The sequence below is a fragment of the Typha latifolia genome, chromosome 10, assembly GCF_019914945.1.
Source record: "Typha latifolia isolate L0001 chromosome 10, TyphaL0001v2, whole genome shotgun sequence".
In the NCBI taxonomy this organism is placed as follows: Eukaryota; Viridiplantae; Streptophyta; class Magnoliopsida; order Poales; family Typhaceae; genus Typha; species Typha latifolia.
This window is the reverse complement of record NC_133095.1, coordinates 1,244,119-1,270,444: the sequence shown is the minus strand read 5'-3', so window position 1 is coordinate 1,270,444 and position 26,326 is coordinate 1,244,119. Positions and strand designations below refer to the sequence as shown.

Genomic DNA, 26,326 nt, shown 5'->3' with positions numbered 1-26,326 from the left:
GTTTTACGACGTCGCACGGTCAGGATGTGTGCATCATCTGATAGATTCCACTTGTCAGTCCTTCCCACAAACAAAATCTTAGCAACCAATAAGATTCCGCAGTGTTGCCACATCCACATTGTAAAACAGATAATGATGCCATTATCCAGTACCAGAGAGTCCAAAGACATGAAGAGAATCCATCTCTCTCGGTCTCCTCCAATCTCCCAAGTACTCCACCATGCCGCTCCTTCACACTTTCTGCTCCTCTCCCACCTCCATCACAAACCCCCAGCAACTCTCCAACCTCCCCACCAAACCATCCTTCCCCAAACTCCACAACCAAATTCATCAACTCTCCCTCCCTCTCCCTCTCCCTGACCTCCCCGCCCATGTCAAGCAAAAGATCATCAGCCTCGAGATCATGGGCGTCAACTCCGGCCGCGCCCTCTGCCTCAACCCGGCCATCCGCGACGCGTCCCTCGATTCCATCCACTCCATCATCTCCTACCTCCAATCCAAAGGCATCCATTTCAAGGACCTCGGAAGAATCCTCGGCATGTGCCCCAAGATCCTCACTTCCAGCATCCGCACAGACCTCAGCCCAGTCTTCGCCTTCTTATCCAACGACCTCGGAGTCCCTGACTCTAACTTCAGGAGGGTCATCAACAAATGCCCAAGGCTTCTAACTTCTAGTGTCCGCGACCAGCTCCTGCCTTCTCTGTTCTACCTCCAAAGGCTAGGATTCAAGGACTTGGACTCGTTGGCGTATCAGGATCCGGTGCTGCTTGTGTCCAGTGTGGAGAAGACTTTGATGCCAAAATTGGAGTTCTTGATGGGTCTTGGGCTGCCAAGAGAGGAGGCTGTGGAAATGGTGCTGAGATGCCCAGGGCTGTTCACTTTTAGCATTGAGAGGAACTTTAAGCCCAAGTACGACTACTTTGTACAAGAGATGAAGGGGAGCTTGATGGAGATCAAGGAGTTCCCTCAGTACTTTGCATTCAGCTTGGAGAAGAGGATAAAGCCAAGGCATAGAGAGGTGGTGGAGAAGGGGATAAGGATGCCTCTCTCTGTGATGCTTAAGACCACAGAGGAAGAGTTTAGGGAGTTGATAGAGAAGCAGAGATAGGATTTTACTTTTGGTGGTATTGCTGTCCAAATGTAAATACTACTACTATTATTATTATTATTTAAAGTCTATGTAAGTTTAATTGGTGGAAATAAGTAAATAAATATTTGTAGAGAATGCTTAATTTACAAAGGGGCAATTTTTTCATAATGACAAAATTAGTAGAATGGTAAATATAACTTTCCCTTTACAAATATACTCATACTCTTTCAGTTTAATTTAGGGATTTTTACATAACTGTCACTAATTTTTTTAAAATGTCATAATTATCACCAAATTTTATTCGTTAAAAACATAACTCAAATTTAGAAAATATTATTTTGATCTTACATAAATTATTTAAAAGCAATCCAATATTATACCTAATATCATATACATTTAAATATATCTTAAAAGGGGAGTATTTTAGTTATCTATATGTGTTTAATAACTTTAATAAGAATGTGTCAGGAATATTACGTTAAAACTTAACTAGAATTACAATCGCTAATTATAGACAAAGATTGGGCCGGACTCGTACGAGGTGAGCCCAATAAAGCTCATGGGACAATTGGGCCTTATCGGGCTATAACTGAATGGGCTAAAGGCCCATTAATCTTCGCGGGGTCGGTTTCTCTCTGCAAAATTCCCACTTTACCCCTCGCGAGGGTGGCGTCAGCGTCGTCCGTACGAGAGCGGCGGCTTAAGAACTTCTCGCGATCAATTAGTCGTTGGATTATTAATTTATCGAGCGGCGACGAGAAAGCGAGACGAATTCAAAGGCCACGGGAGCGGGACGGCACCTCGGAACTCGGCGATGCGTTCTTTTTCTTCCTCCCTCGATACCCGGCGCTGAATCGCGTACTCGGCGTTTTATAGAATACAAAGTCCCACTTTCCAAAAGTCACACTTACCTTATAACCCTGATCACACCCATCCAAAAGTATCAACCTCAAAATTCCTGTTCACGTTATCTATTTAGTGGATATTTATCATTAAACATCTTAAATATCCATGACAAAAAAATAATATAAGATGAATATATATTTCTAGTAAAATATTTATGTTGTACTTATCCAAAGGTGAAGATATAAGAATAACATGCAATCTCAGAGCTTCAATAATAAACAAATACAATCAAATATATATAAGTATTGTAAGGTTATATAAGCATATATAAACTCAATTTGGTAGAATTAGATTCTTTATTAGGGCAAGAAGCTTCAAATGGTGGCATAGTTGTGTATCATTGTCTCCCTATCAAAGCAGCGCGAATATTGGTGGGATTGTCTCCTTTTAGTTCTTAGTCTTCTCCCCTCCCCTTGCCCTTTTCAAAACTTCCATCTTTCTCGGGCTAATCAATGGAGAAAAAGTCCTGCAATAATCGATTAGTTTTTGTGCCCAGTTCATGTACCAATCCTGTGGTTTATATTTCATTCATTCATTACTCAGTTACTTCGATTATTAATCTCTAGCACAAGTAATTTACAGAGTAATATTTTATTTTTGTTATTATGAGAGGCTTACAATTAACTTTTAGATGGAAAAAGAAAGAGACTTTAACATTAATATTTGAGAAGATGAAACAGCTCATCCTCTCTCAAACTAGATCTCTAGATTTGGTAACAATGCTCGCTACAAGACAATATAATAATATCCACACTTGAATGGTGTTAGAAGAGTTTGCAATCTCCTAGTGTTGACATCAATGTGAGTGATATTCTATCTTAGTGGCACAAACCCCCAAACCCTTGGATCATAGACTAATCCTTCCCTTTCCCTCTGACTCACTTTGTATTGATTACAACTTCATTGTGTTTGAAGCTTGAAACAGGCATCATGGGGGGGACTCTAACCTTGTCTTTGGGCAAACCAACAAGCATCTATGAATGAGTTGTTTCAATATTTCCTCCTCATCTGAGGAATATAACCCCTTGTGAGACATGGCTCCACTTGATGTACTTCTTGTTGGCATTTAGCTAGACAATTTTGCCATCACATTATATACCTCTTCTAAGAAACCCACTTAATATTCTGTCTAATTAATAACAGTGGGGTATTATCTTAGTGATCAAGGCATTAATTAGATTTTTTTGCCCTACATGTGGACCATAATAGAAATTCTCAATTTGTGGGCTCTGTGTTGCAGCAAGGAAAATGCCGGCTGTCGCCGCATATGACGGCGGGCCGATCGACGGTCCTGGATGGATGCCGGGGTCGGAATCGCGGGACTAAACTAAGATTTAGATGCTTAATTATTTATATTAGATTATAGGCAGGTGGTACTAATCTTCCACAGGGAATTGATTAAGGAGCTTGTCTCAAGCTTAAATTATTGTGATTAAAAAAAGTAATCCAAGATGGATGTTATATTAACTTTTTCTCTAGAAGAGGGCATTATTTTTTATGTCCTTTTCTCTGATGGACCTTTTGGCATAATTCCAAGACCTTGTCGATGATTCACTTGTTGATTTATTCCATATGCTTTTAGAAACAAGAGTTGGCAAATCTACATATATGGGATTAAATGTTTCAAAACCTTAGTACGAAGAGATAGAAAAAAGAAGAAGAAGAAGAAGAAGAAGAAGAAGAAGAGATGCTACTTAGCTTCAATTAGGGCTCTGTTTCTCCTAAACGACAAGAAACTTTAAAACGAACCAAATTTGGATCATAATTCTCATATCCTGTTCTCACTTGAGGACAAAACAATGAAGGGCTATTTTGCAAAAAGGCAACTCACGTGGAAAATGGGGACATCCTCACGTGCAGCGTAGCCGTTGGAAAGCTGGCGCATATCATACCTTGAGCTAATACTAACCACGTTTACGTAAATACAATAAGCTCCTTTCACCAATTTTTTTAGTTATATTATATATATATATATATATATTTTAACATTGATACACCTTAAAATCAAAATTTTAATATATTTTTTTCTAGTTAAGAGTATCTGTTGTGATTTTAACTTACCCCGACATAAATTATAGGTTCTAAAAGATATATATGTAAAAAATATGAAAATAAGAATAGGATACAAAGTAAATAAAAGAGACTTCGGAGGGTATAGGTGTAAAACACACACCATAATATTAAAAATATAATACCAATAATAATAAAGAAGAACAACTCTTTTATAATATCTCGTTTCCACATTGGACTATTGGAGTATATAATGACCCAACCGTCTTCTCTGAACCGAAGAAACGCAACTGCTCCGGAAAAAAGCTAGGAGACCTTCTCTAGAATGGCGATTTCGGCAACTTAAGAAAGCTCTCGTTGGCGAATCCGACGTCTTTTGACTTCTTCCCTCTTTAACTCCCTGTTCAGCTAAAGCTCGATTCCGGGAATAAATCCCAAGCTTTATTCCCATTTTTCGCGTATAATTGTGAGCTTACGACATGTTGGATTTCTCACCCGAGTCCGATATCGAGATGGGCTCGGAGACGGTGAACTCGAGCCAGAGCTCGATGAGCAGCACAGGGAGCTACGACGACTGCCGCCGCTCGAGCTTCTCCCTCGACTCCTCCTCGCCCACACGCGCCGCCTCCCGGCCGCACCGCTCCTCCGACCCGGCCTGGGCCGCGATCCGGTCGAGCCGAGCAGGAACTAGGCTCGGCCCGACGGACTTCAAGCTGGTGCGCCGTATCGGGAGCGGAGACATCGGGACGGTGTATTTGTGCCGGCTACGGGGCGAGGGCGAACCGCGCCATGCGTACGCGATGAAGGTGGTGGATAAGTTGGCGATAGCGAAGAAGAATAAGTTAGAAAGGGCGGCGACGGAGAAGCGGATACTTGGAGTTCTCGACCACCCCTTCCTCCCCACCTTGTACGCGGATTTCGATGCATCTCCGCATTATTCGTGCGTTGTCATGGAGTACTGCAGCGGCGGCGATCTCCACTCCCTCCGCCACCGACAACCTGGCCACCGCTTCCCCATCCCTTCCGCAAGGTAACGAACATTCTTCATTTCCTTTGCCCGAGACTTTGTAGAAAACACCCTGCGTAATTTGTTGAGAATAGGAGGGGCTAACTGGCATTATGTTCTCGGTCGCAGGTTCTACGCAGCGGAAGTACTTCTCGCGTTGGAGTACCTCCACATGCTGGGTATCGTGTACAGAGACTTGAAGCCGGAGAACGTCTTGATCCGCTCCGATGGCCACATCATGCTCTCCGACTTCGACCTATCGCTCGAGTCCACGTCGTCCCCCACACTCGAGCACGTGGATTTCGTCCAACGGGGGATCGACACATCCGACCCCTCCTGCCTGCCCGACCAGCTCTTCCGTCACGGGAGGTCCCGCGCGGTCCGGTCGAGTCGGTGGTTCGTTGCCGAGCCGGTCTCGGCCCGGTCCGTCTCCTTCGTCGGGACCCACGAGTACGTGGCGCCCGAGGTGGCGTCCGGCCGCGCCCACGGCAGCGCCGTTGATTGGTGGGCTTTCGGTGTCTTCCTGTACGAGCTCATCTACGGCCGTACCCCGTTCGCTGGGCCCACCAACGAGGCCACCTTACGGAACATCGTCAAGCAGCCACTGGCCTTCCCCCACTTGTCCTCCGTCGTCCCCGCCGACCCGTCGGCCCGGGATCTGATCTCAGGTCTCCTCCAAAAAGACCCGACCGGCCGGCTCGGTTCGAGTCGAGGGGCCGCTGACGTCAAGTCCCATCCTTTCTTCAAGGGCCTCAACTTCGCCCTCCTCCGCTCCTACCGCCCACCGGTCATTCCCGGTTCAACTCGGCCCGCCTCGTCCAAGGACAACCCAAACCCGGTCCGGTTCGACTACTTCTAAGAGTTCTAACCCCTCCAAATTTTGACCACCCACGGCCATGTGTCCGTCGCGTCAATAGTCGCAGTAATTCTCGAGCAGATGTTAGAATGTCCATATACGACCAAAGTCATTGACTTTTCTAACGGTGTAATATTTTGCATATTTACCCCTCATATGTTATATATATATATATATATAAAAGTATTCTCAAGCATGGTATTAATCACTTTGTCTGTCTGGGGACTTGGGAACCGTAATTAATTGCCGCTAAACCAGTTATTAGCATTAGCAAGTTGTACCCACCTAATCTAATTAGCGTAATAATTCGGGAGGCAGATTTGACATTAGGGGTGTCGATGTCGGGGATCAGATATGTTACCAAACAAAATTTGAAGTACCATCGCCTCACTGGACTTGTCTGGTTATAACTAATTAATGTCTAAATCCATCTTAGTTGCATGACCTGTGGTCCTTGTTCCCATTCCGACGCTTTGATTCCAAGGTTCCCACTTCCCCCTTACCCCTTCCCCCTTCCCCCACGCAATAAAAATAGTTTCGCCTTCTTGTACGTATTCACAATATATATATCTCAACCAAAAGTACTTTCATCGCTGGGGGAACTTTGTGATTGGATTAAGACATTAAGCCAAATGTGGTGCATGTTATTGTATGGGCTCGACCTGCCCGTCCATCCAAATCATACGGATTCCACCACAAATTAGTAGTACTACGTGAACATGAGTAATGCACGCTGTCACGTCTCATTTTCATCCCCACGCGACTAAATAATATCGCAATAATCCTCGAGATTCGAGATTGAATGGATGATTCATTTGATTGCAATCTATGTGCCTGTGATTTATTTAATTTAAACACGAAAGTTATTAGCAGTCTATATCTTCTGCCACTTCTGCTAGGCTCCATTAATCATCAAGAGATACGAAGCAGGCTATGATGAGATCTTTCGCAGAAGCTACAGAGAGAGAGAGAGAGAGAGAGAGAGAGAGAGAGAGAGAGAGAGTAATTTTGTGCCAATTTGGGGGAGAATTGAATTGGAGGTACACAGTAACTTTGGGTCCCATCAACTAGTTGGCACTATTTTTGGAGTAATCTGACGATGAGTGTGACGCCACGACTGACACTGGACACGTGAAGCAGTAAATTTTTGCTACTTTTCTCTGCTCCCATAGTAATGTCTTTCGAAAGTGGGTGTTGACTGTTTGAGAGAGGGCAAAAGTAACACCTACTTTTATTAATTTTGATGCACATGAGGAGTGGAGGACACAAATGTAGGTGTTAGTAGGATTGTAGGTGTGGTTGTCGAGGTGGATTAAATTTGCTCGCTTTGGGTGCCGTTGACATTAGCTTGCGTGGGCTTCCAAGCTGCAATCCAATACTAGGGCAAAAGAGGGCAACGCCCTACTTTTACTAGCTTCTGGGTATCCGGGATTTTGGGTAATTTTCTACAATAAATTAATTAATATACTTACTAAAGAAAAATATTTTTTTAAAATCAAAATACTAATCCTAATATTTATTATTGAATCGAGTCACTAGAAGCTATACTCCGATATAAAAATTTAATGTACTCAATTTCTAAAAGCCTAATTTTATTATTGTTAAAATTTAAGAGTTTTTTTTTACAAAAATCGTACTGAAATATTAATAGAAAATCAATTTTGATGTTTTATATAATTATGTTTGAAATGACAACCCCAATGCAATATATTATTATTATTAAAATATAAAAATAATAATTATACTTAGTCCTTCTAAACTATTATATAAAAAGAATACCCATAAAAACTACTGAGTCTAGAGAATTTATGTCGTAAAATTTTTGGGATTAAAAAAAGTTTATAAATATATGTAAAAATTGCTAGTAATTCTGGAGTTATGTGTAATTAACCTAAAAAATAATTGATTTAATTGTTCAGCATTACGCATCTATCATCTCACTTTGGTGAACCATCCAAGACATTTTCGTTATTTAGAAAATTCATAGAAATTAACTGAAGAATTCGTATGATCGTATCCGAATAATTTTATATAGCATGATTTAGTTATTTGGTTTTTAATATTGCAAATGATCAAATTTGAGTGGATAAGAGTCGTTTTGAATTTTCTTTACGATTTGATCCTGTCTCAAAGTAGAACATGTGTGTCTTGGGCTATTAAGCCGATCAAGCTTGAGTTAAAGGTTAGTCGATTCAAGCTTGTTCAGCAGAATATACATAAAATTAATTTTTAAGTCGAGTTTTATCATAAATTAATTCGATCATACCCCCTTTAATGAATCTTAAAATAATATATGATGTGTACGGTTAATATGAATTTTTAGATCCGGATACTATTTTGTTAGTTTTTATACATGTATCATTAAATTAGATTTTATTTTTAAGTTACATTCAATGCAAACTTATCAAGCTCGATTTAAGTTTCAATTGATTCAAATTTATAAATATTTATTGATCTAACTCGTTTAATATGACTCAAATAATAATTATTACAATTCAAATTTGATTCTATAATTAGGCATGAAATTAATTTCAATCCAAACTTGATTAGTGCTCGGCTCATAATAGGTAAAGCCTTTTTGGTAATTTTCTTAACAAAGTCAAAGTCAAAGTCAAATAGCTATTGGATCTAAGCCTCAAAATACCGCACTTTGCATCAATTCCGGATAGCCAACAACCTAAGCCATTCCCGTTATAACTAAAGCCCGGAAATAAATCAACAAAGGTAGAAGAAGGTAAAGCCATGCAGGAAGAGAAAGTGAGAAGAGAATAGAGAGGAAGAAGAAGCCTCTCTTCCTCCTACTACTCTGTTTCTCTCTCTCTCTCTCTCTCTCTCTCTCTCTCTGTGATAGAATTCAAGAATAATATCTTAATTATTTATCCCAACTGACCCTCGCCTCTTATTTACGTTTATTCGAATAAGTTGCATGTTATCAGATATCATGAATAGAGTTCGCGCACACTCATACCCTCAATTACTTCAATCCAACAATTTGGAACAAGAAAAAAATTCTTCCGTCGAAGGTAACTCTTCTTTGCTTTCTTTTACCCTCACAATTCCCATTTGATCAATAATATACACTAAATCATATACATATATTTTTTACCTCTTGTATTTTGATCGAAAATTACTTCTTTCTTTTTTTAACTTTGTTTTGTGATATTATATCACCTTTATGGGTTTTTTTTTTTTAAAAATCAAATATTACATTATTATACAAACTAATCCATAATCATGCACGTCCGTGCCTCCAAAGAAGACGGCTGTAAGAAACCGGAACGTGTAGCCCTCCTCGACGACGTAAAGATCCAGAAGCAGCAGGCGTCGAAGGCGGAGCTCCGGAGATGCAACACCGACCTCCGGCGCGGCGCTCTGCCGAAAGATACGAAGAAGCCGCAGGACCCAATTGCGGAAGAGAACCAGAAGCTCCACCGCGCGCTGACGGCGAGCACGGCAGCGCGGAAGAGCCTCGAGAAGATGTTCTCGAGCTTGGGGAAGGAGAAGGAGATCATCGCCGCCGAGCTCGCCAAGAAGGTCCGCGAGATCAATGATACTGAGGAGCTCCTCGCCGATCTCCGCGCGCAAAATGAGAAACTATTAGATAAGGTGCGCGTCCTTTATTTTATCTTATTATTATTTGAGGAAATTTCATATTTAACACCCTCCGTTTTGTAATATTTATTATCAATACGTTCAGCAACACTCTGTTTTTAGTTGGCCTGACCTAGAGAGTTACTTAATTTAACTACAACAGTTATTATCAGTTTGCCTTCTTTGTTCGATTAGTAACTACAGAGTTAGTAGAAGGCTGACTACTTTTAGTTAAAACATATCTATCATATAATTAATTGATCCAAAAGCTTAAGTTATAATGTAATATTTCTTGCCAGGTGAAAGCCTGTGCGACGGAGCATAGGGCAAAGAAGGGCGGCGCCGACGGTGCCGGCGAGGCACAAGGAGGGCACGCAGCCCTCCAGGAGAGGAACAAACTACTCTCAGAGCAGCTACTGAAATCCTTGGATAGTTACAGATCGACGAAGAGGAGACTGAAGGACGCACAGGAAGAAAACAAAAGAATTACTCGTAAGGTGGTGGAGGTCGCAGGAGAAGCCACTTCAGGCATTGACAAGATTCGCGGCATCCGCGAAAGGATTAACGTCGAAAATGAAGAGGGTGTGGAGATAAAGGAGGAGTTATCCGAGTTCGAACGCTTGCTTCGTGGGATGAAAAATAAGCTACTAGGGAATTAATTAATTAATTAAAGTGTAATATGGATGGTGTGAAGCCGCATGCTGTGTCAGTTGGCCGAACAAAGCCTCCACGTACTTTTAGGTACTTAAGAAGAGAAGAGATCGATCGAACGAAGGAGTTGTATTACAAACATATATATTATATACTACTGCTATTACTATATATATATATATACTCAAAATGATCACGCACGAATTTTAATGCTTGCATGCTCAAACATATGTAAATATCGTACCACCATTAGCATACTCTTATTAAATTTTTTTTTTTTTTGCCCATAAGCACCGAAATGCATGATACATTTACTAGTCACGGTATCCTGCAATCACCAAAGAAGAAGAAAAAGAAAAGAAAAAACTATCAGCCTCCGCTGCAACTTATAATTAATTAATGCGAAAGAAAAGAGATTAAAGCTCACTTGCTGCAGTCTGAGCTCAAGCTTATCGGGTACGAGAGAGAGACGGCGCACTCGCCCGGTAGCGAGCTAACGAACTCATCCCTTATGCTGAGGTACAACAACCGCGCCGCCGCCGCCGCCATGCAGTTGCATGCTGTTTTTCTGTCTGTCGTAGTTCTAGTCATCTCTTCGAGCCATCTTACGCCGTCGCAGCACAAGGCGGCCGGCTCCGGGCGCAGTCCGGTGAGGTAGGGCAGGCATGGACTAAGCCTAATTTCCAGTTCACTGCAGGTGAGGGCTAGGGTTCGGTTGGCACTGAAGTGGGTGATGGTTATAAGTAGTAGAATTAGGGTTGAGAGGGTCACCACCTTCATGATTAGTAGCTGCTAGTTTGGAGTTGTGAGCTGTGGAGATTAATGATAAGATTGAGATAGTATTTGTAGATGAGTTGGGTTAGAGACGTTACAATTAGTGCTTCTACTTTTTGAAACTTTCAGTTATGGTCACATGTTACTCGTTCTGATCATTGGAGAAAAGTGTTTATAAGTTTATAACGTATTCCTTATTGTACTGCGAGATGCCATATACTTTTGACTGCAGGAGATATAAATAATGATTCACCAAGGAAAACAAATAGTTTCATGCACGTTAAATGGGCTGTCAAAATAATCCACCGGCTTAATAACGCTCGATTAGATCAATCTTGGCTCAATCAAGTAAGCTCGATAATGTTCGATATATATATATATTAGACCGCAATTTTGTTATGTTTTAAATTACCTTAATGGATTGTTAAATACATCTTGTAGAGTTTAATTCAAAATTCTGATTTTATCATATTTTTAAAGAATATTTTATTAGTTTAATCTTTATAAAATTTATTTTATAAATAAATTAGATCTTATTTTAAGCTTGATTCAAAATCTAAATCAAATGTGATTCGACTAGAACTTAATTTTAAATTAATTAAGATTTAAAATTACTTATTGATTGGCTCGTTTACGATCGAATGCAAAATTAACTCAAGATTAAAATAATTTTAATTTAAGATTGATTAAAAATCTAGACTTGAAATTGTTTTTAATTCAAACTTGAACATACTAGGCTCGATGACAGCTCGATTACACCCCTAGTTTTAATACAGCACATAGAAATAAAAAAATAATATATAAACGCAGATATGACATTTTATACTTAGCTATATAACAGGCAACCTCCACATTTTGAACGACCTACTACAACATATATACTAGATGCCCAAAGATCACTTCTCCAAGTTAAGGAATCCTGCATGAAATAATTAACACTCGTTAACACATCAAATGTATTAATTCCTTTAAAAATAAACTAAATTACTTAAGAACTCACTGATCGCATTGGTCCAAATTAATAGGAAATGGAAGTGAAACCGAGCATATTCCAGGAAGGCCATTGACCCTATCATATCTAAGCCCCTGGAAGTGTGCAGCTGCAACTCTCATGCAGCTGCACGCCATGCGCCGATCGGCGGTGGTGGCAGCGAGCGACTTCAGGTGGCGTACGCCGTCGCAGCACGAATCGAACGGCTGCGATTCATGCCCGGTGAGGTACATCATGCACGAACCCAGGTTAATGATCACATCCCCACATGACATGGCGAAGGTTGGGGTAGCCACCATGCACGTCATGGCTAGAATAAGGAGGGCTACTACTGATCCTAAGACCACAGCTCTCATATCTCTACTTGTTGATCGATCTAATTGGATTACGGGGAGCTCCTATATGCATGCAGTTGGTAATTTGGTACGTAAGTAACTCGATCCGAGGGCTCTTTATAGTGAGATCTTTGGATCAGTTTCACGGAGCAGAAAGAGTTAAGAGGTGATGAGGTCGATGTTAACGTGTTAGTCCATTGCCGTGGCTTTGGGCTTAGTTGCCACGGAGCATTAAGGAGGTCAGCTAATTTATGGGCTTATGACACTCATCTGGGCTTGTTTTGGACGTAGTAGGAGATTTTAAGAGTGTGGGTTTACTGGGCCTGATCACTTTATTAACTAGTTACCTTATTATATAGATTTTTATGGTAGAAAGAATGCGACGATTTAAAGGTTCCATTATTTAAAGTGGAACAAATTATTGTTTATGATAGAGAAATGCTACCAAGAAAAGGTTCCAAAATAGCCACTACCATCCATCAGTGACTCACATAAGCTGCCACCTTTTTCTATCGTCCTTAGATTCTTAGTGATGGATGGATTAAGATGTCTGTGATATTGCAAAACCGACTTGAAAAACTTATAATCTGGATTAGAATAAGCTAATAATACAAAGGAAAAAAGAAAAAGAAAAAAAGAATCCACTCATATATATATATATATATATATATATATATATATATATATATATATATGTAGGTCGTACTTGTAAAAAAGACACGGTCGTTTCAAACAAGGTAAATATTTTTTGGCATCGCATGAGCTTCTGGGCCCACGAGCACTTGTTTTTAGTGAAAAAAAAATATCTTTTGATGCTCATAAATCACAAGGATAAGCGTTACAGATTCCACCCCTTTTATTTTACTCTATTCGGATTTAATGCCGATATCTTCTTATCCGTTAACTTTCTCTCCGCATCCCCTGTGAAGCTACACAACAGCAGACAGCACTTTCTAACTATACCGCTATACCTACCATCTTACGCCCAGCTCCCCTCCACGTGGCGAATGGAAGGTAGCAGGATTCCGCCGCCACGTGTTCGAGCAGACAGCCCGCCGTCGAACTCGCCTTACCGACATAGCGCTACCAGGTGGCAAATCCGAAGAACGCTACGTGGCGCGGCGACAGCCGTCGATGCGATGTGAAACCGGCAGGAGCCGAAGCAAGTGTAAACGCTTCCGGTGTAACCCACCGAGGCTTGGAAAATATCCTACAGTAGCATTAATGGGTGCATTAAGATTAGAATCGTGGCGCCCCACGTAGGCGCGCAGTGTCGAAACCGTTGTGATCTCGTCGGTAACGGTCAAATCGGTACTGTCGGCAGCGAAGAGAAACGCCACGTGGCGGATAACGACGTAGGTAGCAGTGGGCACCACTGACAGCTCCCTCATCGCTGGATGCGAGGGGCGCTGTCTAATGACGAGAATACCCCCTTGCCTTTTCTATGTCGTTTGACTAAAATGCCCTCGTAAGACTTGGTCACCAAATTAACCACATGGGTGATGAGTGGTGGTGGTGGTGACCATGAAGGACGCGCGTTCCGGTTGTTTGGCTGCACGTATTTCACGCATGCCATTGCCCATAATAGCGCTTATAAATAATATTTTAAAATCTTTTTATCAAAAAACACCCTATATTTTTACTATCTTTTACTTACAATGTTTTTATGTGTATTTAGTGACTTTGTAACTAACACTCAGCCTTTGAATTATTTATAAACAGATCCCTCATTTTTTTCTTACATAAAAAAGTTAGCAGTTTTACTTGGTCTAAAACACAAAAGGGACAAACTAATACAAATAAAAGTTTAAAAGAATAATTTTATTTTAAGTATAATATAGAGGGACAATTTATAATTTGCACTTTTTTATTTTTAGTTTCTATAACAAAATTGGTGATGGTACTAAAACAAGCCTCCACCAGTAAAACCTTGGGCGATTTAATTAACCACGTGCAGCCTATAAATATAAAATATAACCTCGCATTGGCATAGACTTCACTATAATATTAAAAAAATATAATCTAAAAAGTTGTACAAATTGCGGCAGCTCGTCATAAGAAAATATTTAAGCTATTGTCAATATACCAATAATTGTATAAGTACTTAGCTAATTTTAAGTCTATCCAATGAAAAGAGGTACCTTTTGGCAATAATATATTCTACTATGTATTGTAAGTTATTTTTAATAAATTTTTTTATCGACTATAAAACTATATTCACTCAATTTTAAAGTTTTAATCTCGTGGGTTAAAAAACCAACAGTAAACTCTCAAATCATATACTAAAGTATTATTATAGTTGCTGCCCCTATTATATATTATATCAATGAATACGAATTTAGATCAATTTATAACATGAAAACCATATTTTGAGACCGAGAATTAATTTAAATACTTAAAAATTATACTAGAATTACTTATTGTCTGCTTCTTTTTAGCAGACAATAAGTAATAGTGTTAAATTCAGTAGATATGTTATATCAAAAATACTCATGTTGGAATAAAAAAGGAAAGAAGGGATAAACGTAGCAAAGGGCAATATGGACATTCCAGACATAAAAGTACCAAAAAAAGACAGTTGGGCAAAAGGGCAACTCTGTCATTACACAACCTGTCTTCTTTAAGCTAATTTTATTTATTTCCTTTTATTTTATCTCTTTATAACCAAAAGCATAATTAACTCTTAAAGCAATCAAAGCCTTGCTTAAAATACCCACCACTCACTCAAACTCTTTATTTTCGCATGAGAACGGAGGAGGAGAATAAGACCTCATCCCTCTCCTTCAGTTGTTCGATTCCTTACCTCCGCTACCGCTTCCTTATCTCCAACGGCTACATCTCTATAGAATCCCACTTGGGTCCTTAGCCAAAGAGGAGAAGAAGGGGAGGAGAGATGGATTTGAGCTCTTTCGTGACGTCCTTGCTGACTTCCCTCCTCATCTTTGTGGTGTTGGTGATCTTGTTCGCATGGCTCTCGAGGAAGCCTGGGAATGCGGTGATTTACTATCCCAACCCCATTTCGAGAGGGTTGGATCCATGGGAAGGGAGGAGGAGGACGAGGAGCCCGTTTGGGTGGATTAAAGAGGCCTTTTCGGCCAGTGAGGCCGACGTCGTCGCCGCCGGAGGCGTCGATGCCGCCGTTTATTTGGTGTTTCTCGCTGCTGGTAACGTCCTGGGCTCTCGTATCTCGAAAAGGTCTCGCCTTTGTTGTTCTTTGGTTTTTTCTTTATGCGGCTGTTGAGCTTTCTTGCATATCATGATGTGGGTAGTGTGAATTCCTTTGTTTTTTTTGTTTTGTTATGATTTGGGTATTTCCTACCTTCCGAGCAGTCAATTTTGTGGACTATTGAGAGTTTTTTGGTACTTTCTTCGCTGTCGCGTTGAATTTTTACCATTTTTTTCGTTTTAAGTTTGGTTGCTCTTAAGGCATCTTGTTTTCCTTTTTTTGTGTGGATTTTTTAGTCTAGATTGTAAATGGTTTTAAGTTATTTGAAAATTCTTTGTATGTTCACATTCAATTATTTGGGTAGTTACTAGGATGGACCACTCTTGTAATCTAGGAGTCTTCTTACTTATGATTAAGGTAAGTAGTCCTTTTCATGCAGGTTGCTTGAGAAATGTTACTGTGTAACTCTTGGCATTTGTTTCAGGAAATTCTTCAAATGTGAAGAATATCTGAATCGTTATCGACTTTTGGTTCTTTTTATTGCTATTTTACTTTTATTCCTGTCCTCCTTAATTAATGGATTAGGTTCCACTATTTGTTTTATGTCATTTTCAAATTACCTGTTTCTTGGCTAGTTTATTTGGTATTGTAGAATAAATTAAGAATCATTCTGTCTGCTTGTATTCTTTATTTCTCCATTTGTTGCATGATCTTCTACACTACAAACAGTACTCATAATATTGTAATTCTTATGATGATCCAGTCACAGGAATATTGGTTATCTCTGGCATTGTGTTGCTCCCAGTTCTCATTCCACTTTCTGGTACTGATAAGGGTATAGAAAGAAGTGCTAAAAACAAAGACAGTGCTAACTTCACCAGCATTGACAAGCTATCAATGGCCAATGTCGAAGTATGTCATCCTTATCTTGAAGTCCAATGCTCTCTTTGAAGAAGCAATTTCTTGTTGTAATTAAACATGCCAGAATTTTCAAATAGATCAAATACTTTTCTTTCATACATGCATATACAAACAAGTGAGTAGTTGAGGTTACATGTCTAACATCTTGTACGTTGTCTATTTCAACTCCAGTAAGCTCCATATCTTTATTTTTACTCTCCGAAAATTGAAATTTTTGTATTATATATTCTATCCAACTATGAGGTACTGCTAATTGAACAACTTATAAATAATCCATTTCGACTCAGCTAAGCTCTGTATCTTTATTCTGATTCTTATTAGCCGCTCTATTTACTTCTCCGATGATAATTTGGTTCTCTGATTATAATACAGGAGAAAAGTACAAGGTTGTGGGCATTCATGTTAGGAGTATATTGGGTTTCTTTTGTCACCTATTATATTCTATGGAGAGCTTACAAGCATGTCTTAAATCTGAGAGCTGCAACAAAATCAACTCTGGCAGCGAAACCTGAACAATTCACTGTATTGGTTAGAGACATCCCCAAACCTCCTCCTGATCAAACAATGAAAGACCACGTTGACTCCTATTTTAGGGCTCTCCATCCGGACACATTCTATAGGTCGATGGTTGTCACAGACAACAAAGAGGTACAGCATCTGCTTATTTTGTATTTAATGTCCAACCTTCTAAGAAAGATGCTTGAAGTTGGATCCGTCCCTTACATTTTCTTCTCACTCAGGTCAACAAGATTTGGGAAGAGATAGAAGGCTACAAAAAGAAACTTGCTCGTGCAGAGGTCGTTTATGGAGAATCTAAATCAACAAGCAAGCCAGAAGGAACTCGACCAACTAACCGAACTGGCTTTCTTGGCCTCATAGGTAAAAAGGTTGACACTATAGATCACTGTAATGAGAAAATTAAGGAATTGCTTCCTAAACTAGAGGCTGAACAGAAGGTCACCCTTCGTGAGAAGCAACAAAATGCAGCTCTGGTATTTTTCAATAGTAGGCCAGCTGCAGCTTCGGCATCACAGACCATCCATGCTCAGATTCTTGATACTTGGACTGTGATGGAAGCTCCTGAGCCTCGTCAATTACTGTGGACTAATGTCACAAAGAAATCATATGAGAGGCATGTCAGACAATGTCTAGTCTACGGTGTTGTCTTTCTGACTGTGTTCTTCTTCATGATTCCTATTGCATTCATCTCCGCATTTACGACCCTGGAGAATCTGAGGAAATTGCTGCCTTTTCTGAAGAAGGTTGTGGACCAGCCAGAAATTAAGACAGTCCTAGAGGCTTACCTCCCTCAGATTGCACTTATTGTTTTCCTCGCTTTGCTGCCTGCATTCCTAATGTTTCTGTCTAAGGCTGAGGGGATACCTTCTCAGAGCCATGCAGTGCGTGCTGCATCTGGGAAGTACTTCTACTTCATTGTGTTCAACGTCTTCCTTGGAGTTACTATTGCTGGAACATTGTGGGGTTCACTGAAGAGCATTACCAACCATCCTGGTCAAATAGTGCCATTGCTTGCCAAAAGCCTGCCTGCAAATGCAACCTTTTTCCTCACATTTGTTGCTCTCAAGTAAGTTTCTTATCTTAATCTTACAAGTTGATAGTTCTATGTTCATATGACATGTTAGAGTTATTCACCACTAATTATTTGGTATTGAGTTTTGTGATGATTTCTTGTTCTTTTCTTTTCATATTCCCTCTACTGAAGGATACTTTTTTCTCATTGCAACAATTCGACGGAATGAAGCTTTGTACACTAATTCCTCTTAATGCTTGTTTATATTGTATATTTGTTTTCAATTATGAACTCTGTTTCTAATTGCAGCATGCCTAGGAGCTGATGTTATATTCTGATTGCCTTATGCAGATTCTTTGTTGGCTACGGACTCGAGCTCTCTCGTTTGGTTCCTCTGATCATATTTAATCTGAAGAAGAAGTATCTTTGTAAGACTGAAGCAGAGATTAAAGAGGCCTGGGCCCCTGGAGACCTAGGATACGCCACTAGAGTTCCGAATGATTTGCTTATCATAACAGTTGTTCTCTGCTACTCAGTAATTGCTCCTCTAATCATTCCATTTGGGGTCGTATATTTTGCTCTCGGATGGCTTGTCGCACGAAATCAGGTGAGCAAAAGACAGTCTTATTGTTTAAAATACTGGAAGTCATTGCTTTAGGTTTTGTCACATGAAATGAGAATAAAATGGGCTAAAGAATGAATTCATTTTCTATAATACAGGTACTCAGAGTCCACGTCCCTAGTTTTGATAGCAACGGTCGAATGTGGCCTCACATGCATGCAAGGATTGTTGCAGCTTTGATAATCTACCAAATCACCATGTTTGGTTTCATGGGCTTGAAGAAGTTCTTTTATGCTCCTTTACTGCTGCCCTTAATTGCGATGTCTTTCATTTTTGCTTTTATTTGCAAGAATCGCTTCTATCTCAGCTTCTGCTACACTCCTCTGGAGGTAGCTTGCCAAGATATAAAGGAAACCCCAAATATGGAATCCATGTATGCTGCATATATTCCTCCTTCCTTGAAACCAGAGAAGCCCGAGGATATTGACCAATTTGAAGATGCTCAATCACATACATCCAGAACTGCATCTTTTTAGTGTAAGTGCCATTGCTTTTGTTGCTTTCCTATATATATTTGCAATCATTCCTCATACATCTAGACTTGCTAACAGTAATTGTTGAATACTTCCAGGATTTTCACATAGCATTTCCACGATTTCATCAGGCTGAAAAAGTTGAAGATGCTCAACAAACGCAAGAATATTGTTGTATATATAGATTGTTGCCTTGAAATTGTGTCATCATGTTGGTTGTCATAGATAGAATGTAATTTTCTTAATAATTTTTCCTTTGTTGAATGCAGCATCTGACTCAAGTACCATTTTTATGTCTCTTTCTTCCACGGAATTAATGAAGTTTGTTTATGGTTTGCCATCTTGAATGTGGTAGGCAATTCATTTGCTTTTGTTCTATGAGATAATTATGCAGACTTGTTCAATAGCATCTTTATCTCTTCATTCAAACAAAGGAAGACATTTAATGAAAACGTATACTAATCATAGGTAGCTCTTTATATAGACCAAAAAAAAAATCAATTAAGATTCCTCTCAATGAGATAGTAGCAGAAGAAAACTCTCAAGCCTAGTTACTAGCATAACTCACTCTCCTTGTGTTTGTGAATAGCAGTCTTCTCTAGGATAAGCAATGCAAAGTGAGCACATAGCCTTTTCTCCTTGTGACTTCATTCTGATCCACCGAGCCAGACGCCATCCGACCGCTGTGCGGCGCAAGAACGGCATGTCGATCCTGGCCATCTCAGCAGAGTCCAGAATTTAAGCATCATCTGAGGCATCAAACACTTTCTCCAATCCTTCTGGGCTTATTAGCTTTATCTTGTAGGTGGCCATTGCAGTTGTTCTTGAGCATCTTAATGACTTCAAGCTAAGTATTTTAAGATGCAATGGTTTCAAAGCCTAGTGAGGGAGGAGGATTCTTGGGTGATGTGGACAAGCTTTGCGTTGTGATGGTTGACATTATGGTAGTGTGGAGAGTCTTTGGGAGAGTAGTAATGGTTGACATTATGGTAGCTGAAGTGATCAACCAATATAATCATCAAATTTGGCTTTATTAGTTCCTAAAAGAATCTCTCTATCAACGTAAACAAAAGAAAGAAACATCTCATCATCATGATATCATAAAAGTAGTAGATTAGAACTCAAAATTACCACCAATGCATGAACAATAGGAAAAATAAAAAATAAAAAAAAAATACTTGGAACAAGATGGATCTCACAGTTCACCACCAGCGATGCCAATGAACAAGCCGGCGAGAAGGCAGTGACGACGCCGAATTCAAGGTTGTGATAGCAAAGCCGATTGTTGGAGACGGCAATACGGGTGGCCGGCGGATATATACGTGTATATCGGAGGCGAAATAACGGCTAAAATTCCAAGCCGTCCGATTAAAATCGAACGGCACTCCTATCAACATGCCATCCACGGCATAATTTTGAAGGCACGATCAGTGTGTGGTGATGATAGGGAGTTTTGCAGTTCACACCCTATATTATGTATATATTTCAGTCGATATACTATCTCTTCACTAGTTTTAATTCGACCCTTGTGTTTTAACTAAATCATAGAGACGTGTTTTCTTTAAAAATGTAAGGAAAAATATCTGAGTGATTCAGGGTAGGTTCGATACTTTGTTAGATATGCAAGGGTTGAGTTAAAAATGGTGAGAAAGTATAGTGTAAACTCAATAAACACATAAGATAGGGTGTTATACGAAAAGAAAACCTGAAATAAATATCTGACAATTATTCCCTTGATGCTTCGATAAGTAGAATTTAACGATTTCATTCTTATCTTCGCATCTATATATGGAAAATTATCCACCTTGTGTGTGTTAGCCCTATTTTCAAAATTCAAATGGAGATCTTCATTTGCAATTATCTCATTTATATCAAATTTATCTATTCGATCGTTAGGATAAGGATAATATGAGGAGATAAAGCGATAATATTTATTATCTCAAGTGTTTGGTAGGAAGAAAAAAAAAGATAAATATCTTGATGTATTAGATAAAAAATAAGATATAAGAATGAGGTTGTGATAGTTGGGATAAGAAATAAAAATGATGAAACTAATTTTATTTAGCTAATCATGTACAGTAGTAGTATGGATCCTGGAGCGGCGAACGTGCTTCAGAGTTGGGATGCTTCCCACTTCCCAGCTAATTAAATTGCGTGTCTCTGGAACTCTGATGGGAGAACGGCGTCTGCCACAATAGCCTACCCGAAGGCTTTATTAATGAATCACACAGTTGATCGTACAAAGGTTCTGCCTTCCATACCACCATTGATGGTCTTTCGAGAACCACCCCTAATCTATCGACATGGAGATGGCATATCATGAGTTCTAGGGAAGAAAAGACTACAACCAGATGCTGGATGCATCCAGACTTAGTTTAAAGGTGGCTACAGGAAATTCCTACAATCTGGTTCTTCCCAGGCTGCCGAATATATTATATTAGTATGTATTGTGTAAGCCTCGTTTTGGAATAAGCATAAAATTATTCTATTATAATATAAAATCTATACTTAGTATAATAATTGAATAGTAGTTTATCACAATACTAGGTTATTAATACCTATTTAACTCATGCCCTCTTCCATCCGATATTTTATATTTACCAACGAAATCCAAATATAATATACAATTGAAAAGATACCTCTTCAATACTCTTCCGTCTTCTCCCCTCTCCTCATCTGTCCATTTTAAAAAATATTTTAATTATTTGACAAATTTTTTTCTAAATTTAGTGCTTTTCATATCACAAGCATAGTTATTCCTGATTTACAACCAAACACTTTTATATAAGACTAAAAAATGAGCATAATTAAATTAAATAATTAATTTAAAATTTATTCAACAACCAAACACTATCTTGCATATTACTAACAAAATCAAACATGTCGCACAAAATGCATACATTATTTACGCAGATAAAAGCTCTACACAACATGTGTACACTACAAAACGGAAATAGTCCTTATCTGCAAATAATATGCATTTTGGCCCATATCTTGCAATGTGGTTATAAAGCGGAAATGAATTGCAAATCATTGGGACTTCCACCAAAGAATATCGTCCTCCTTTCACAAGTGGATAGAACATGCATACAAATCAACAAAGTTCGTAGTTCAGTACAAGTCGCGTACAGTTGGATTGATCTTATCATAGAAATAACACATCATGTTACAAAAGGCACACTTGCACCAATCACTGATCTTTAATCTGACATGCTTAGGTTTATAAAGAACATTGACCATCATTTACTTAACGAATACGAATCCTAACCTTATCTTGCAACTTTTCCACTGTCATTAGATAGAAGACACTTGACAAATAAGCTGGTCCAAGCTGTCTCAAATTATCCAACTAAAGTAGCAATTGTTATATAACTAGTTAACATACCCGGAACATTGGATGCCAAAGAATACATTAAAATATCCCTTATTGTTATTTTAGATTCCCCAAAAATCGTGACTGACTTCCTGGCATAAGGCACAAGGAAGTTGCATAATATCGCCAAGTTAAGTTACATGCCGCTGTTAAAATTGGTCAGGATTTAATATCAGGCAATCTCATGTCATCTGTAGAACAAATTTGCCAAACAAATGAAGCATCGTACCATTCTGGAACTGCCTTGCATGTTTTCCTTATCCAGTGAATCCTGCATCCTGCAAAGTCCAGACAAAAATGAACCTCTTTGGACTGCTGTGAGTTAGTGTCTTTGTCTTCACAGTGCAACTCATGATTTCTAGGAAAATACTCTTTTACCTTGTGTACTTAAATCAACCAAAGAATGATAGAACAATTTCCTATGTAAAGAAATATGATGAGCTAGAAGATTGAATGATAAGGAGGTCTCTCATAATTTGAAGAACACAAATGGCATCTATGAGCCAATGGCGAGATTTATACATGCAAAAAGTAAGAGGGACAGAAATAACAAATAAGTTTTCGATCTGACATACTCCAGATAGTAAAAATGGGATAGCAACAATAACAAAAAAAAAAAGAGGGGGGTGGGGGGTTGCAAATTCCAACAAAAGAGTCGATTTACTAACTCTGACAGCATTATCAGAAGACAATTCTGATGCTATCCTTTCCTTTTCTACAATATTTTCATGGTTTCATGTAATGATCACAACAGAGTTTCCAGTGCTTTAACAGTAACGCAATATGAATTGTTCAAATAGAAAATCAAATAAAGAAAAATTTTCCAATGGCGGGAAATTTGCACAAATCATGTATAATATGATAGGCAGCTTTTGATGGGAAAATGAGATATGTCTGTCTTATCCAGGTATTCATTGATTAGTACATCCACAAGTCTAAATCTGAGCTTTGATTATCAGCAACAGCTAGCTAATGAAGAATCAACAGAATGAGGAATTCTAAGAAAGTAAAAAAATAAAAAATAAATACAAGTTCAAAATCTTATACCAGAGACCAAAGAAACATATCAAGGAAATCACTTTCACTTATGAAGCCTAACTTGCTTATAGCTACATACTTTTTCTCCCTTTGCATTTAATTTGGTTAGATAGGAGGTACAACAGGGTCTCTTATATGCATCAGAGCATGCTGCTAATAGTCTTTGATTTTGTTATTAAGTTATTATTATTATTTTTTGAAAAAGGATTTTGTTATTAAGTTATTAATCCTCCATTTTGACACTTGCGCATTGTCTAACATTTAAGAAATGAAGCAGTAAATCTATTATTGTTTTCTAAATATCACACAACAAATGTTTTGTAAATAACTAAATATGTAGCAAAAAAACAATATACATTGTGGAAGGTGGTTAAAAGACACATACCTGACTATATTTTGGTTCTATTGCAAGCAAAATAATCTTCATTATCAGCATGTGATAGGAATAGACAAAAGGACGAAAAAAAGCAAGTGTGCCATCTTTTCTCAGCTTCCAAGATTTATCTTCCAACTTCACTGACCTTTGAACTCTTATGCTGTATAATATTCTATATTGCTTTAATCAGAGGGACCAAAGACAGAGAAGAAAATTGGAATTACTGGAGTTCTTGGTTTATAATATAAAGTTTGATCTGCACATGTCACCTTACTAACTTTTTGCTTGTGAGTGTCCACATAATCTGCATTACTGTCATACTTCCTCTTCTGATGAAATTTACAAGAAAATAAGAAACAAGAGAATGAGGCACAACCATCAAAGGGGCATAAGATGTGCAAAGGCGTCAAAGTAATATTGAAAGAAAACCTTTTCATGGTGCTTATTTGAATGGTCACCACCAAGATTGTGATGTGCAATTTTATCCTTCTTTTTATCTTTATTATCTTTGTGACGATGCTTGTGTTTCTTATGCTCTTTGTCCTTCTGCTTTTTATGCTTCCTCTCCTTATTCTTTGACTTGTGTTTTGATTTACCACAAATTGTAGGAATACCTTTTTCTGACTGAAGAGCATCACCAAAGCAGACTGTTAAAGATTAGCAAAAGCAAAAGCAGGAATTAAAACAAGTGTTGCAAAAGGATGCTTCTTACAGAAGGCAAATCTATTGGAGCAGCCTCTCGCAGCTGAAATGCTTGTCCCAAAATGTCCAATTCGAATGGTTGTATGCGGGAAGTTGCCTCCTGCAAGTATGGTGCATCCTGAAAGAGTTGATCAAGCTCCATTCCTTCTCCTTTTCGAATTTCTTTGTCTCCAACAACATTGTAAAGATAGTGTGTATCAGAAATCGACAAGGGTAGATTTTTTTTGCAGAAGAGCTTATGGTGTGCCAATAGCTTGTAGTGATTTATTAGGTCAACAGCACCGGTAAGCTCCCTAGGCCCTGCATATTCGGATAGATCCTCATCAGATTTTAACAAATCATCTAATCCTTACGATGCAAAAGCTATGTTGGTCAACTAAACCAGTTCAGTTCAGTGGCATGCCAATTCCCACATGCAACAAAATGCGCTGAAGAAGTTTTCAATCAGGCAGAATGCAGATGAGAGCAGACAATAGAAAGGTAGGATATTGGGGAAAGAAGAAGAAAGACTAACTTAATAGATGAGAGAAGACATGGAATGCACGAGAGCAATCAAACAGAGTTCTCTACTTTAAGATGATATTTTTTGTAACACCTAAAACATTTTAATACAATCATCTCTAGTTCATAAAAGAATCCAACTTAGGTGTAACTGCTCCAGGAATAGAACATAGTTACGCACTAAATGGGTCTCTGAAATCAGAAGCAAATTTATATTGATCAGAAACTAGAGGAGAAACCAAATTTATTAGGCATACAAAGCTAATCTTCCGAGGTTTTCACAATCTCCAGTCACATACTATGATCTCAACTCACACAATCACACGAATAACCCTTCGGAACCAACAAACTTACAAAACAAAACCACCAAAAAATGGGAGACATGAGCAGTCTGCAATTTACAGTAAGAAGAACTAAGCATCTCAAACAGCAAGAGAGCTAATTTTGTGATTCCTTTTTATTAAAATGGCATTCCTACAGCTAAAGTTATGCATTTAAGTCAGAATATTATAGCATAATAAGTGTCTAAAATCTAGTAGCAGTCAGAAAACAAATATTAGAGGTATATAACTCACAATCCTAATGTATTGCATCATCATAATCTGCTTGGTACCAGGTAGCAGTCAAAACTAACCTTACAGATTTTTTTATATGTTGCGTCTTGCTTAATATAATCTGCTTGGTAGCAAAGTATCTGAGATCTTTGAACTTTTTTACTTTATTTGTAGAATAAAGTGAAACCTATGAAAGAATTTACCAATATATCGGGGAAAAACTTAATTAAGAGAAAAGGAAAATGACACGAACAACTCCAAATGAATATCTACCTCTTCCAAATTTCTTCCTCTCTGGATCCATATCACAGCGTAGTGACCCGTAGGTTATCTTCACCTGAGATTCACATGCGAAAGGATTAACAAGAGATACTTACATCCATGAATACTAGTTAGATCAACGTCCCTGGCACCAAAATTAGATAGATGTCATCTAGAGTTCGATTTGATGTTAAACCTTGCGCAAAGGTTCGTCCATCCTTATCCCACATTTAAGTAAAAGCAAGGTCTCGATTCCAATTGAGCTGAGAGAGAGAACGCAACAAGAAGAGCAACGGAATAGCGGAATCACGACAGGGAATTGTATACCTTGGGGATCGAGATCTTGGCGGAGATCGGAGAGATTTTGAGAGGAAGAAGGCCTCGAAGCGATAAGCCCTAGCTCGATCAAGCGAAGATCGCAGCACCGGCGAACCAAAAGAAGACGAGAGAAAGAGAGGGAGGAGAGAAGGGTGACTACGGACTGCGGTTAAAAAGGCTCACGCAAAGTAGGGTACAATTTGTAATAACATAAATTAGTTAACTATAGGGTCCTATGTGGAAATTTCGACAATATAAAGCCCCGTGAAACAGCCGGGCC

At 38.8% G+C, this 26,326-nt stretch overlaps 7 protein-coding genes across 16 annotated transcripts; 4 read left to right on the top strand and 3 right to left on the bottom strand.

Annotated features, from left to right (window-relative positions):
* Positions 1–134: 134 nt before the first annotated feature.
* Positions 135–1,240, top strand: LOC140796371 (transcription termination factor MTEF1, chloroplastic). Its single transcript, XM_073149373.1, has one exon. The coding sequence runs from the start codon at positions 221–223 to the stop codon at positions 1,106–1,108; it is 888 nt and encodes a 295-aa protein (XP_073005474.1). The 5' UTR covers positions 135–220; the 3' UTR covers positions 1,109–1,240.
* A 3,009-nt stretch (positions 1,241–4,249) lies between these two features.
* LOC140796531 (protein kinase PINOID-like) lies at positions 4,250–6,073 on the top strand. The gene is made up of 2 exons (XM_073149577.1): positions 4,250–5,036; positions 5,142–6,073. Exons 1-2 carry the CDS (start codon positions 4,486–4,488, stop codon positions 5,869–5,871), a joined length of 1,281 nt encoding a protein of 426 aa, XP_073005678.1. The 5' UTR covers positions 4,250–4,485; the 3' UTR covers positions 5,872–6,073.
* A 2,552-nt stretch (positions 6,074–8,625) lies between these two features.
* Positions 8,626–10,300, top strand: LOC140796372 (uncharacterized). 2 transcript variants are annotated; one of them, XM_073149375.1, is made up of 3 exons: positions 8,626–8,891; positions 9,128–9,474; positions 9,759–10,300. In XM_073149375.1, exons 1-3 carry the CDS (start codon positions 8,795–8,797, stop codon positions 10,116–10,118), a joined length of 804 nt encoding a protein of 267 aa, XP_073005476.1. In that variant the 5' UTR covers positions 8,626–8,794; the 3' UTR covers positions 10,119–10,300. The 2 variants fall into 2 exon arrangements, with proteins under 2 accessions (XP_073005476.1, XP_073005475.1); XM_073149374.1 differs by having other exon boundaries at positions 9,125–9,474.
* Positions 10,301–10,428: 128 nt separating this feature from the next.
* On the bottom strand, positions 10,429–10,890 carry LOC140796435 (non-specific lipid-transfer protein 1-like). The gene is made up of 2 exons (XM_073149471.1): positions 10,538–10,890; positions 10,429–10,438 (listed from the first exon to the last, which is right to left on the bottom strand). The coding sequence occupies exons 1-2, from the start codon at positions 10,888–10,890 to the stop codon at positions 10,429–10,431; spliced, it is 363 nt and encodes a 120-aa protein (XP_073005572.1).
* A 990-nt stretch (positions 10,891–11,880) lies between these two features.
* LOC140796434 (non-specific lipid-transfer protein A-like) lies at positions 11,881–12,183 on the bottom strand. The gene has a single exon (XM_073149470.1). The coding sequence runs from the start codon at positions 12,181–12,183 to the stop codon at positions 11,881–11,883; it is 303 nt and encodes a 100-aa protein (XP_073005571.1).
* A 2,717-nt stretch (positions 12,184–14,900) lies between these two features.
* Positions 14,901–19,263, top strand: LOC140796258 (CSC1-like protein ERD4). Of its 2 annotated transcripts, none has more exons than XM_073149200.1 (7): positions 14,901–15,374; positions 16,140–16,288; positions 16,670–16,945; positions 17,038–17,882; positions 18,180–18,435; positions 18,549–18,927; positions 19,022–19,263. In XM_073149200.1, the coding sequence occupies exons 1-6, from the start codon at positions 15,104–15,106 to the stop codon at positions 18,924–18,926; spliced, it is 2,175 nt and encodes a 724-aa protein (XP_073005301.1). In that variant the 5' UTR covers positions 14,901–15,103; the 3' UTR covers position 18,927; positions 19,022–19,263. The 2 variants fall into 2 exon arrangements, with proteins under 2 accessions (XP_073005301.1, XP_073005302.1); XM_073149201.1 differs by having other exon boundaries at positions 14,901–15,405.
* A 2,826-nt stretch (positions 19,264–22,089) lies between these two features.
* LOC140796618 (mediator of RNA polymerase II transcription subunit 19a-like) lies at positions 22,090–26,229 on the bottom strand. Of its 8 annotated transcripts, none has more exons than XM_073149683.1 (8): positions 26,056–26,217; positions 25,741–25,804; positions 24,423–24,712; positions 24,140–24,334; positions 23,980–24,039; positions 23,720–23,890; positions 22,526–22,574; positions 22,090–22,442 (listed from the first exon to the last, which is right to left on the bottom strand). In XM_073149683.1, the coding sequence occupies exons 2-7, from the start codon at positions 25,769–25,771 to the stop codon at positions 22,554–22,556; spliced, it is 768 nt and encodes a 255-aa protein (XP_073005784.1). In that variant the 5' UTR covers positions 25,772–25,804; positions 26,056–26,217; the 3' UTR covers positions 22,090–22,442; positions 22,526–22,553. The 8 variants fall into 8 exon arrangements, with proteins under 8 accessions (XP_073005784.1, XP_073005790.1, XP_073005786.1 ...); XM_073149689.1 differs by having other exon boundaries at positions 23,720–23,870; XM_073149685.1 differs by having other exon boundaries at positions 23,989–24,039.
* Between the last annotated feature and the right edge of the window lie 97 nt (positions 26,230–26,326).

Coding starts and splice junctions, on each gene's coding strand:
- LOC140796371 (XM_073149373.1), top strand. CDS start 221: ATGCCGCTCCTTCACACTTTCTGCTCCTCTCCCACCTCCATCACAAAC.
- LOC140796434 (XM_073149470.1), bottom strand. CDS start 12,183: ATGACGTGCATGGTGGCTACCCCAACCTTCGCCATGTCATGTGGGGAT.
- LOC140796258 (XM_073149200.1), top strand. CDS start 15,104: ATGGATTTGAGCTCTTTCGTGACGTCCTTGCTGACTTCCCTCCTCATC. Junction 16,289..16,669: donor TATCAATGGCCAATGTCGAA/GTATGTCATCCT, acceptor ATTATAATACAG/GAGAAAAGTACAAGGTTGTG. Junction 18,436..18,548: donor GGCTTGTCGCACGAAATCAG/GTGAGCAAAAGA, acceptor TCTATAATACAG/GTACTCAGAGTCCACGTCCC.
- LOC140796531 (XM_073149577.1), top strand. CDS start 4,486: ATGTTGGATTTCTCACCCGAGTCCGATATCGAGATGGGCTCGGAGACG. Junction 5,037..5,141: donor TTCCCCATCCCTTCCGCAAG/GTAACGAACATT, acceptor TCTCGGTCGCAG/GTTCTACGCAGCGGAAGTAC.
- LOC140796618 (XM_073149683.1), bottom strand. CDS start 25,771: ATGGATCCAGAGAGGAAGAAATTTGGAAGAG. Junction 24,335..24,422: donor CTCCAATAGATTTGCCTTCT/GTAAGAAGCATC, acceptor GATGCTCTTCAG/TCAGAAAAAGGTATTCCTAC. Junction 23,891..23,979: donor ACAAGCAAAAAGTTAGTAAG/GTGACATGTGCA, acceptor CTCTGATTAAAG/CAATATAGAATATTATACAG.
- LOC140796372 (XM_073149374.1), top strand. CDS start 8,795: ATGTTATCAGATATCATGAATAGAGTTCGCGCACACTCATACCCTCAA. Junction 8,892..9,124: donor AAAAAATTCTTCCGTCGAAG/GTAACTCTTCTT, acceptor GTGCCTCCAAAG/AAGACGGCTGTAAGAAACCG. Junction 9,475..9,758: donor ATGAGAAACTATTAGATAAG/GTGCGCGTCCTT, acceptor ATTTCTTGCCAG/GTGAAAGCCTGTGCGACGGA.
- LOC140796435 (XM_073149471.1), bottom strand. CDS start 10,890: ATGAAGGTGGTGACCCTCTCAACCCTAATTCTACTACTTATAACCATC.